The following is a 12,228-nucleotide window of genomic DNA, read 5'->3' as shown; positions in this document are numbered from 1 at the left end:
TGACATTGATGTGAGCTGAGCTGGACTGGCTCTCGCTATGAGGGAGGTATGGCACAGAACCCAGACTGGTAGTGTGGGCGTAGTGTCTATGTGTTGTGTGTGTGTGAGTGTGTTGTGTGTGTGGTGTGTGTGTGTGTGGGTGTGGTGTGTGTGTGTGTGTGTGTGTGTGTGTGTGTGTGTGTGTGTGTGTGTGTGTGTGTGTGTGTGTGTGTGTGTGTGTGTGTGTGTGTGTGTGTGTGTGTGTGTGTGTGTGTGTGTGTGTGTGTGTGTGTGTGTGTGTGTGTGTGTGTGTGTGTGTGTGTGTGTGTGTGCGTGCGTGCGTGCGCGTGCGTGCGTGCGTGCGTGCGTGCGTGCGTGCGTGCGTGCGTGTGCGTGCGTGCGTGCGTGCGTGCGTGCGTAAGTGCGTGTGTGTGTGTGTGTACGTGCGTGCATGCCTGTGAATGGATAGCTTGGCAGTTCTTGAGTTCTGTGGCTGAAGGGGTAATGAGGGGGAGTATGCCCACAGAAAGACTCACACACACACACACATCACTCACGCACACGCGCATGCAGTGCACACACACACCACACATGCACACACACACACACACACACACAACACACACCACCATCCACGACCAACAGCAGTCACAGTGAATGGTCATTCAGCCCCAGCCAGCGGTATGAAAAGGGGGTAGAGGAGCAAGGAGGAGGAGGAGGTGAAGAGGGGAAGACAAGAGGAGATGAGGGTCCTGAGCCAAAGCAACATGGCGGTCCTGACTCGTCTTTCTCTGTCCTGACTCTGTCCCTCTCTGTCCTGACTCTGTCCCTCTCTGTCCTGACTTGTCCCTCTCTGTCCTGACTTGTCCCTCTCTGTCCTGACTCTGTCCCTCTCTGTCCTGACTTGTCCCTCTCTGTCCTGACTTTGTCCCTCTCTGTCTGACTTGTCCCTCTCTGTCTGACTTTGTCCCTCTCTGTCCTGACTTTGTCCTCTCTGTCCTGACTTGTCCCTCTCTGTCTGACTTGTCCCCTCTCTGTCCTGACTTTGTCCCTCTCTGTCCTGACTTGTCCTCTCTGTCCTGACTTGTCCCTCTCTGTCCTGACTTTGTCCCTCTCTGTCCTGACTTTGTCCTCTCTGTCCTGACTTGTCCCTCTCTGTCTGACTTTGTCCCTCTATTGTCCTGACTTTGTCCCTCTCTGTCCTGACTTGTCCCTCTCTGTCCTCTGTCCCTGGACTTGTCCCTCTCTGTCTCCTGACTTGGTCCCTCTCTGTCCTGACTTTGTCCCTCTCCTTCTGTCTGACTTGTCCTCTCTGTCCTGACCCTTGTCCCTCTCTGGCTCCTGACTTGTCCCTCTCTGTCCTGACTTGTCACTCTCTGTCCTGACGGGTGCCCCCAGGCAAATATCCCACGAATGAGAACATAATAATTTGGCTATACGCTTCCATTTCGCTCACTCTCTGTCCTGCAGGAGAGGTGACTCTTTGCATGATGTCACGCGAAATGAAGAATCTTTAATGGGCTGCATGGGCAAGAAAAGGGGGCTGCGTGATTTTGGCCTCTCTGTATGGCGGTTCCATCACCGCGCAAGTGATCAATACGTCCTCCGTGGACATATTATACGTTCTGCTGCGTGTGAGTCCAACGATGTAATGCAAAAGAATATAAATGACTCGACGAAGAGGTTGACAGAAAAAAAACACTCTGCATTAACAGGAATAGTCTTCTCCTGCTGAACGCGTCCCAAAACACACACGCAAACTAATTTCAGTCGTCAAGGAGGGAAAGTCACGAGCTAGACCAGCTAGACCGGGGGTTTTTAAAGCTCCAATTAGTGATCTGAACGTAACCAAACGGGTAGCCCCGCCAAGAATGAAGAATGGAATAATAATGTAGACGTGTTTTTCATTCTGTAGTTGATTGACTGAGCTCTTGATACGAGGGTTAACACAACATGTATATATGAGTTGTTGTTTTATGTATGTATTTGCTGTTTGTTGTTGGTAGTGTTTGTAAACACGGGAGCAAAACAGATCTATACTAGATTAGATTAAAATGTATTGTCATCATACAGCACAAGTACAGTACAACGAAAATAAGTTTGGCATCCAACCAGAGTGCAAATGTTGTTTAACAGTAAAGTGCAATAGTAATATACAATGTACAGGTGATTAAACTGGATATAAAATATATAAATGAGTACTACTGAGTGTAGTGCTAAACAGATGTACTGTATGCACATAATTGTAGTATTACAACTAGTAGTACAGTAGTAGTACAGTAGTACAGGTGATCATACTGGCCAGCAGCGTAACTGGTAAGAGTAGGTAGGGGATATGTACATATATAAATATTGTATCTACAGATATGTAGAAGGATTATGTGCAGGTATGTGGATAGATAGATATTAGGGGTGTAACGGTACACAAAAACCACGGTTCGGTACGTACCTCGGTTTTGAAGTCAAGGTTCTGTACGGGTTTTCGGTACAGTGGGGGAAAGTTTGGCTTTCCATGTTCCACTCAGGGGTGATGTAGTGTGCAGTAACGAATTACTTGTAGGGCTGTCAACGAATATTCTATATTGAAATTAATAATCGACTTGTAAAAAATGTAAAAAAATTATAATAATTATATTAGATTGTGAAAAAAACAGCCCCCGGTGGGCGGTCGTTAGTGGTTAACATATCGTTGTATTCGTTCGGTACACTAAACAGCCGTTCTGTACGGTACGGTACACACTGAAACTTGTTTGGTTCGGTATGGATACGTGTACCTTTACACCCCTAATAGATATATATACAATGATAATGTATATACAATACAGCATTATTGTAGGCCTACATGCTATCATACAAAGTTATATGGGTTATATATAATATAATTTACAATTTACAATGAGAGTTTAAAATAGTTTATTTTCCATCTACAGATTACACTTGTCAAGAATGCATGCAAGTCTCACACTGGTATGGTAAAAAAAATATCCCGGATTGGGCCTTTAACCTCGCTAATTTGAGGCTCTCTCTGCAAGATATAATAGTGGGTAGGATGACGCCCCGGGCCGAATAGACTGATGCTATCTGTCTCTACTTTGAAGCTAGCAAACCCTTAAAACAAACCAATGCTTCACTAAGGGGACCCCATCCCACTAGAGTCCTTTATCATGGTTGTAGGACATGCAGAGTCTAGTGGTGTGAAAGAGCCCCTGTGACCCACCACCCCCTACCCCCCCCCCCCCCCCCCCACCCACCCACCCACCCTCAGGACCAACAGAAGGTATTTTAATAGCTGTCTGACCCATGGCAGCCCTGGCCTGTCACCACCTCTCTCACAGGGAAGCCATTGTACTGTTGTTAACCAGACATCAGCAACCCAACAGGAACCCTAAAACAAGCCAAGGAACCCCTTTAAAAAAAAAAAAAGGCCCATAGTTATTCCTTTACTTTTTGTCGGATAGTTCTGCCCCCGACCTGGCCAGGGTAATGAATGACAAAGAGAGAAAACACCATTTGAATGCCAAAAGAAAAGAAAAAGAAACTTACAATTTGATGAATTTATGAAACTGACAAGTTTGCAACGTAGCCATACATGCTCTTGGAGAACAATTTTATGCAGTCTTTCAGCTCATTCAACTAATGTCAGTTAACTTATGGGGATAGTTTGTATTTTTAAAATTTTATAAATTGTATGAAATAGCTTGCCAATAATGTAGTCGAAGCAAAGCTATTCGCTTACTTATTGAGTCCCATGGTCGGAGTTCTGGCCGGGTTTCCGAGCGAACCGGGACGCTGTAGACAGGCAGCAAACGGCAGAAATGGAGTCACAAAACCAAAAAGGTTTTGATCCACACCACAACATGCAGGAAAAGGGTTAACCACCTCCAAAACAAAACCATAGTCCTCCAGCATTTTGAAACAGCTGATAGACTGCATTACTGTGAAATGACTCCAACACGTAGTAATACACCATCTAAAAATATGTCAAGTGATAGCAGAATTCGAAGTGCTGGAGTATGATGGTTTTGTGTTAGAAATAGGAGACCTTTTTGCCTGCACGTTGTGGTGTGGATTCAAACCTTTTGATTTCAAGACGTTTGCTCTCCGGTTCGCTCGGAAACCGGCCAGAACTCCGACCATGGGACTCAGTGAGTAAGGTAATAGATTTGCATCCACTACACTACTGGCAAGTATTTCATACAACTTAATGTCCAAATATCCAAACTATCCCTTTAAATTCTAATATCATAGCACTCCCCTTCCCACCCACCCACCCCGTCCTAATGTACAGTTTCCTCCCCCTCGTATGTATATATTATCTGTTAGGATCTCTGGTTAACAGTACTGTATATTTGCATATCTTGTTTATCACCAATGTAACAGTACTATATACCTATATGTCATGTATTGTCATAAATGTCATGATATATATCTGTATATCTGTATGGCCCCCGTAAATGTACAAACCCCCCCCTCCCACCCCCTCCTAATGTACAGTTTCCTCCCCCTCGTATGTATATATTTTCTGTTAGGATAACAGTTAGGGTGACCAGGTGTCCCCCTTTTGGTTGTACTGTCCCACCATTTGACCGAACGTCCCACATATTGAGAGGATGTCCCTCTTTTTGAAGCAAAAAAAAAACATTAGTCTCTGTGAAGACCATGTTATTCTAATAAAAAAAAAATTACATTATCTATCTGTCCCACTTTGTCCCACCAAAATCTTACTGTTGTCCTGCTTTTGGACTTTTTGCATCTGGTCACCCTAATAACAGTACTGTATATTTGCATATCTTGTATGTCACATGTATGTCAGAAATGTCAAGATATAGGGCGGCTGGGTGGCGCAGCGGACTAAGCGCTCGTCACCAACGCGAGAGACACTGGTATCGAATCCGGCTGTCAGTGTTGGCTCAATTGGCAGAGTCAGCGGGTGGGAAGCCGGCGTGGGTGGGTCCGGGTCGTTGTAAACAGCGACTCCTACAGTTCAGTCGGGGCGCCTGCACAGCGAGGGTAGGATCTGGAGGGAGGTAGTGTGACCTTCCACACGTTACACTCTCCCAGTGAGAGTCCGCGCTGCCAGGTGAAAAGAAGTGGTGAGCTGGGTACACATGTGTCGGAGGAAGCATGTGATAGTGATTGGGAATTGGCATAACGACTAACATTGAAAAAAAATTTTATAGAAATAATTTCATAAATAAATAAATAAATAAATAAAATAAATGTCAAGATATATCTGTATGTTGCGTATGTCATTAATGTCATTATGAATTGAAAATGGGGGACCCTGATGTAAACAAGACGAAAGTCTTTCTCTGGTCTGCATCCCCTTAACAATTGTGTGTATTGAGCCGTACTGTATTGTACCCATATTGCAATCTGTTAATAAAGTTTTCAATCAATCAATCAATCAGCATGGTCGTTATTGTTTTCTCCCAGTGGACTGGTGCCATCAGCTATGTTCACACTACAAGCCTGGGTGCTCAATTCTGATTTATTGCTCAGATCTGGGGGGGGTTGTTTGGCTGTTCATGTTATTTTTTAAATGTGGCCAAGATCAGATGCCAGTGTGAACTGGTCACGCTCCTGAACTGACCCGCATCATGCACAAATGAACAATAACGATGATGAAGTTAATCATGGAGGACACTGAAGTCACAGTTTATGGTTTAATGTATAAGTTACAGTGGAGACCAGCTCATTCCTGAGCAGATGATAATCGGGGTGAGGAGGAGGAGAAAGAGAACCATATGCTGTTACCACAGACCGGTTATGATACGTCCCCTCATAGTTGCTTGTACCATCCCAAATTATTTTAAATGTCAATCTAGAGTGACGTAAAAGTTGCATGAAAGTCGCATGACTGTTCACACTGAGGTGGTATTGCAAATAATAATCAGACCTGCATCCAGTGTTGCGATGCTCATATCAACACTGGTTGCACGCACGCTAATGACGCCACGTGCGCTCCCAGGTGCGTGTGCGCGCTCCCGCACATGCGCATAAATGTTCCCTCGCATAAGGACAGACTAAAAACAGTGCCTAATTGCCTCTACGAATGGAATGTAACACCTGACGAGTCACGACCAGCGCTATTGACATGCAAAGTAGCCAGGTGGGTACTGCGAGTTGGCGCATCAGTCGAGTCACTCTCAGCAGCAGCGCATTCCTGTGTGCACGCGCGTGCACATCCGTGCGTGTGCGTGCACACGCTTCTGCTCACAAAACTTTGCCCCGTCCCATGAGCAACGCATCACTGCCTGCATCTGATTTAGGACCACATATGAAAGTAGCCCAAAATCAGAATTGAAAAGATCAGATTTCATGTGATTTGTGCTGCTGATCACTGTTATGGAAAAAACTAATCTGAGTCACATAATATGCGCAAATAAATCAGATTCGGGTCACTTTGCCTGCAGTCTGAAGAACGTATAGCCATGATCGCTCACCCAGAACAGTTGGAGAAAGTTGAGGGACTCTCTCTCGTTGGCTGGATGCTGCAGAGCGTCACCAGCTGTCATACATCAGCAGCAGCGGCTCATACATGATCCACTCCCCCGGTCTCCTCCCTCCCATAGTAAAAAAGAAACAAGTGTAGAGACCGTTAAACCGTGGAGTGTGTTTCTGTCACGGATTACCTGGAGAACGACCACCGGAGACTGGGTGGGCAGCACCACGTGCGCTGAGTAGTAATCAAACCAAAACGCTCGTCAGGGGTTTCAGAAGGCGCGCGCGCGAGCAGAGGCATTCTCCCTTTCTCGACTCTTTGGCTTAAAAAAAATTGACATTTTTGTTTTGATTGTCTCTTTTGATGGAATAATAATTCATACGAATTCATCAGTCATGGCTACCGGCGTGCTTTTATTACACCTCATACCGGTACTGCTCATTTTGGATACCGGCTTCGGTAATAAAGTTGTGTCAACAGAGGATGTTTCTGGAGCCGCGCGCCAAGACGGCGATGATGCCCCGCGAGCCGCCGAACAACGCGCCTCCTCTGCGCGCGAGAGCGCAGCCCGACGTGACATGGTGTCCATCAACATGTTCAGAGTCTATGACAAGTACAGCAAAGAACCGCGCCGGCAGAAAGATGGAAACACCGTGCGGAGTTTTAAAGCTGTACCAGGTGAGTGATAATACCACGATACCATGTTTTTATTTTCCCCCATTATCAAAGAGATACAAGGAGAGGAGCCACCACCAACCTTTGGACAATTTATACCCTTTATTTTAATAATAATTCTGTCATTTTGTAATTGCTTTTTTAGTCTGCTTTTCCTGTTTATCGTTTCCTGTTTTTATTCATTTGATTACTTGTGTTTATCTTTGTGTTCTGTATTCTATGTGTTTTAGTTGTAGGGAAACCGCAGTGTCCCTCAAGTTGAATGAAGGTTGAATTAATTATTATAAATCTTTTTTAAAAAGACGCAACATTTAGAAAATAATGCCAAATGCTTTATTCTGAAGCTAGTAGTTATAGGACTGGTTACTTTGGATTTAGAGCTTAAAACACGCCCCCCCCCTTAAAAAATGAAATAAAAACACATGCTATATATATTCTAGTAGTCCACACAACCTCTCACAATTATGATCCTAAATACCACATCATTAGGCATTCCTAAACTCCCTAACTGCAGGTGTTTTGTCAGCCATAGAGCCGCTTGCCCTCTCTCCTGTATGTGCTCAATATCTGCACCTCCATGCCCCATCAGTGTTGTGATTTAGTGGGCTGGGGGACTAACAGCCCCTAGTACTGTTAATTCCCCAGTAGCAACAACAGCCGAGGTGTTAGACAAGAGCCTATTATCGCACCCAGACACTGGCTGCACACGGGAACAGCCTCTGAGGAGCTCTCTCTCTCCTGTAAGCATTTCCATATGGCTCAGACCTACATGCCTGGCCCTGTGTTTATCTTTCAAACTGTAGTGGGAGTCTGGGAGACAGGCTGGACTTGTAGAATATTGTGATTTAGACTGAGGCTTTGGGCCATCTAAGATGGAGGCACTGAACTGTGCCACGGTTGATGAGGCTAATTGCTCCAGTCCGTTTGTGGCAATCAAACGTGTTGAATAAAAATACTCAAAACTGCGGTGGGAATCAAGTTTGATGTTTTAAATCGCATACGTCTCAAACAACCATGACGTTTGAGACACATTTTAACAGCGTGGATGATTTATTTTTGAGCTGACATCCTCAAATTGTTAACTGTTACTGTTAAAATGAACCTTGACAAAAATGCAATCTTCCCAGGAGTCTCCAAGAGCAATGCCTGGTTCCAGTTCAACCTGTCCTCCATCCAGGAGTCGGAGCGCATCCTGTCCGCCTCCTTTCACTTCCTGTACCAGCGGCCCCGCCACCACCAGCGGCCCTGGCTCTGTCGGCGCTCCCGTAGCCCACCCTGCCGTCCCCAGCACCTCCAGGCTCCACTGCCACCTCCATCACCGCAGCTAATGTTCCAGGGCACCGCGGCTTTCTCCGTGCCACTGGGAAACATAACTCTGACACCTTATAAGAGGGGTTCGTGGCAAACGAAGGATGTTACCGCGGTGATAAAACAGGCTAGGGAAGCCAACGAGCTTCTGATAACGGTAGAGTTTGATTTTGGATTTGCGAAACCTCAATTGCAACAGAAGAGCAATCCTAGCCAAGAGCTCTTATCTTCAGCAAACCTACCATATATACTGGTGTACGCTGACGACAGAGCCATAGACGAACCCAACAGCGTGGCCATGTCGCTCCAGCGGTACGGACCCTTCCCTGTCGGGGAGGACCTGCCTCGCGCGCCGAACATGCACCCTCCGGCCTCAGCGCCTCGGATCCGGAGGGACCTCTCCTCCCCGTTGGAACAGATTCAAACCAACGACCTTCCGGACGTCCCCTTCAACACGCTGAAGAACCATGAACTGTGGCAGAGCACCTACTTCCCCCCGAAGGCCAAAGCGGCGGGCAAAGACGGCAGCAAGCAGGGCCAGGAGAGCAACGAGGGGCCGAGCAAGCCTCAGGTCCTGAGCTTCGATGAGAGGACCATGAAGAAGGCCAGGAGGAGGCAGTGGACCGAGCCCAGGGTGTGCGCCAGGAGGTACCTCAGGGTGGACTTTGCGGACATCGGCTGGAGCGAATGGGTTCTGGCCCCCAAAGCCTTCGACGCCTACTACTGTGCCGGGACCTGTGGGTTCCCCATCCCTAAAGTGAGTCCAGAAGTCAGAGGTCTTCACTGTAGTAGAGGGATTATCGGTCATTTATTATACGATAAAGTTTTAAATAGTGGAATGTCCTGTCGAATTCAATCTGAGTGAAGTTACAATAGAAAGTAGCTATTAAATGTTGGCATAAGAAGGTAATTTCTGTATTATACTTTCTTTCCCTGAGTTCCCGTGAGGTCTTTTAAAAGTCTTGAATTTAATAATCAGAATTTTAGGCTTTAAAAAGTGGGTTAAAGGGTCTTAAATATGATTTGGATAGGTCTTAAAAATGTATTGAATCAGGAAGTTATTTCTATGTTTTGATAACTTCTCTGTATCATGTTTAAATGCGTTTTGGGGGAAATGTCCAGGCTGCAAAGTAAGCAGTACAGTAATAGCCTGTCAGTTCCCCCGCAACAATTCATATAGAATTACTTCTTTAATAGTTTAAACTTTTTTGCCAGTATGGCCGTGAAATAGGTATTGAATTCTATTCGAACTCGTCTTAAATTTATGTTTTTTTCTTTTAAACCTGCAGGAACCCTGAATTATGCTGTTTATTTGTGATAAATCATAAAAATCATTCATTCATGGTGATGTTCCCTCTTACAGACACTTTTCAGAAATGGAGTATCTCTATGTCAGAGGAGTTAATCGCTCGTTCCTCTCTCTCCCACACTCTCTCTACCCTTTCTCCCTCAACACTCCCGTAGGTGGTCCGTCCGTCCAACCACGCCACCATTCAGAGCATTGTCAGAGCGGTGGGAATTGTCCCTGGGGTCCCAGAACCCTGCTGCATCCCAGACAGGATGAGTCCTCTCAGTGTCCTCTTCCTGGACCTCAGCAGGAACATGGTCCTGAAGGTCTACCCCGGCATGTCCGTGGACACCTGCGCCTGTCGGTAGAACCCGGACCCCGCGGCGAGGACGGGCCCCCTTCGGTGTTTCCCGAGGGTTCTTAGGTTATTTGTGGTGGTAGTAAGTGGTGGTGGCAGGCTGGCCAAGATACACAGTAGAACAGCAGAAAGGACTGAATGCATGCAAGAAAATGTGTTCATTATGTTATTGTATTGTGGTCCAAAACAGAAACAGGAAAAGGATCACCTGCGTCGATGACGTGCAGGGCGACAGAAAGTCATTGCGAGAATTTATTGAGATGTTACAAATCCAAACCAAAGTTTCAACAGCATTGCTGACAATGATTAACCCACGGCGACGTGAGCAATGCTGTCGAAAAACGTTCGTTTTTCTAACTCTTCAATACATTAGTAGACCAGAGTGAGGAAGTGATTTTTATTGTTCATCAGGGGAATCAATTTGTTGTGGGCATGTCTGATAAATACGGTAAGATGTCACAAATATACCTACATGTATGGGAAACACTGGTCTCAATAAGGACCATGAAGAGGACTCCAATTTAGTACACGCAGTAAGACAACCTTTTGATGGAAGAGGACAGACCTGGAGCCACTCAAACAACGTAGGGATTGTTGGAGAAAGCGGCGAGGAGAAGACTTGCAGTGGGTCTGGTTCTCGGAAGGACATGTGGAAGCCATGAAGGTGCCTTTACCACTATAGATCATGTTTTAATGAAACCGTTTTTCATGGGCAGTCTGGGTCTTAATGGCTTCTGGGATCTTCAGATGTCAAGATCCTCTATCTAGTGCTCATTACTTGCCTCAGCCTTTCAGACTTCAGAGTTGAGTACTGGACCTTTGCCACAAGCTGGACGAGGACCAACAGGCTCAGCAGGGTTTTGAATACAGAGCCCGCTTGGCAGCATATCCACACCATGGCAGGAAAGAAAAACCCAACCCTTATTATGTAAATAGCAATGTTGCTAATAAAACTAAACTGTATTTGTAATTTGTAAATATATGATAATATGTAGCGTTGTAGTTGAACGTATCCTGTTTGTCAACAAGAGTTTTGAATCATGCATGAGACATAATAGTATTTTCTAACTGTATTTCAGTACTCATTTTGTCTGTATATTGTATATAATGTGATGAATGCATATTGACACCTACTGGAAGATAGAGGTAACTTGAATCCTTGTTGTATCCTGGTTGTTACTCCTACAGAGGAAGATATGTGGGGCGTTGCTGCCCCCTGCTGTGCTCTTTGGAAAGGTGTAAATTGGAGTGGTCTCAGAGATTTGTATGCAAATGTTGTAAAGAATTCTCTATTGCTATAAGCTTACAGTACATACCACAATTAGCCCACTGTACATACAAATTGCCTGAATGATATGTACAGTTTGTAATATGTACAGTGATGACATTAGATTTCAACAGTTATTAAAATGGGATCTCATGTTAATATGCATTCATATTCATCCTTAAATGATTGTATAGCTAAAATGTATTGAATGATCTGTGTAGGTGTTGTCAGATTCATAGTCGATTTTATATATATATATATTCCAAATTTAACAAACCATAGATATAATGCTTGGCATAGAAATAAACCGAATTGTACATGCAGCCAAAGATGGTGATTTGTTTAAAAGGTTTTATAAGTGCTTATCGATGTACTATACTGGACTATTGATATATTTTAATAAATAGATTAATGCTAAATCTTTTTGACTCAATGTTGAATAAAATGTTAACCAGATGATTAGTTCTGCAACATAACTCTCCCAGTCATTTTGAGTTGTTTGTGTTTTCTCCTGCATGACTAAACGTATGCTGTACCCTTGCCAATAGATATTATTGTTGTCTTTCATCGTAGACTCGCTGCATAAAGAGGTCCATTTGACTGCCAGAAAGTTCCGGAATAAAGGCATTTTCATGAAACACAGCGTGAGTCAGTTATTGACTGACTGTGTGAAAAGAGAGCAACTCCAAGATAGCCAGGACTCGGGCCAATGTCCCCAGACACATTGGCTTCTGGTGTGGCTCTATGTACCACCAACAGTGACATGGGCCCCAGGACGCATTGTCCAGCCCATAGGGGACTATAGTACATGGTGTGACGGTACGTGGTTGGATACACTCCTGCACCGAACAAACTATAATTAGATTAGATTAAAATCTATTGTCATTATACAGGCACACGTACAGTAC

At 44.9% G+C, this 12,228-nt stretch overlaps 2 protein-coding genes across 2 annotated transcripts in view; one reads left to right on the top strand and one right to left on the bottom strand.

Annotated features, from left to right (window-relative positions):
* Positions 1–6,522, bottom strand: part of LOC311235524 (kelch-like protein 10) — a gene marked incomplete at both ends in the record, with an annotated part of 131,213 nt that extends 124,691 nt beyond the window's left edge. Inside the window, one exon of the mRNA XM_084322992.1 lies at positions 6,488–6,522. Within this exon, the coding sequence (XP_084179118.1) occupies positions 6,488–6,522 (35 nt within the window). The remainder of the gene's footprint in view (positions 1–6,487) is intronic.
* Positions 6,523–6,645: 123 nt separating this feature from the next.
* LOC311235170 (growth/differentiation factor 10-like) lies at positions 6,646–11,921 on the top strand. The gene is made up of 3 exons (XM_084322537.1): positions 6,646–7,102; positions 8,227–9,164; positions 9,872–11,921. The coding sequence occupies exons 1-3, from the start codon at positions 6,820–6,822 to the stop codon at positions 10,061–10,063; spliced, it is 1,413 nt and encodes a 470-aa protein (XP_084178663.1). The 5' UTR covers positions 6,646–6,819; the 3' UTR covers positions 10,064–11,921.
* The last annotated feature ends 307 nt before the right edge of the window (positions 11,922–12,228 follow it).

The sequence above is a fragment of the Notolepis coatsorum genome (assembly GCF_963971535.1).
Source record: "Notolepis coatsorum genome assembly, chromosome: 10".
Classification (NCBI taxonomy): Eukaryota; Metazoa; Chordata; class Actinopteri; order Aulopiformes; family Paralepididae; genus Notolepis; species Notolepis coatsorum.
The sequence above is the reverse complement of the archived record's forward strand: the minus strand, read 5'-3'. Positions and strand labels throughout refer to the sequence as shown.

Coding starts and splice junctions, on each gene's coding strand:
- LOC311235170 (XM_084322537.1), top strand. CDS start 6,820: ATGGCTACCGGCGTGCTTTTATTACACCTCATACCGGTACTGCTCATT. Junction 7,103..8,226: donor GAGTTTTAAAGCTGTACCAG/GTGAGTGATAAT, acceptor CAATCTTCCCAG/GAGTCTCCAAGAGCAATGCC. Junction 9,165..9,871: donor GTGGGTTCCCCATCCCTAAA/GTGAGTCCAGAA, acceptor ACACTCCCGTAG/GTGGTCCGTCCGTCCAACCA.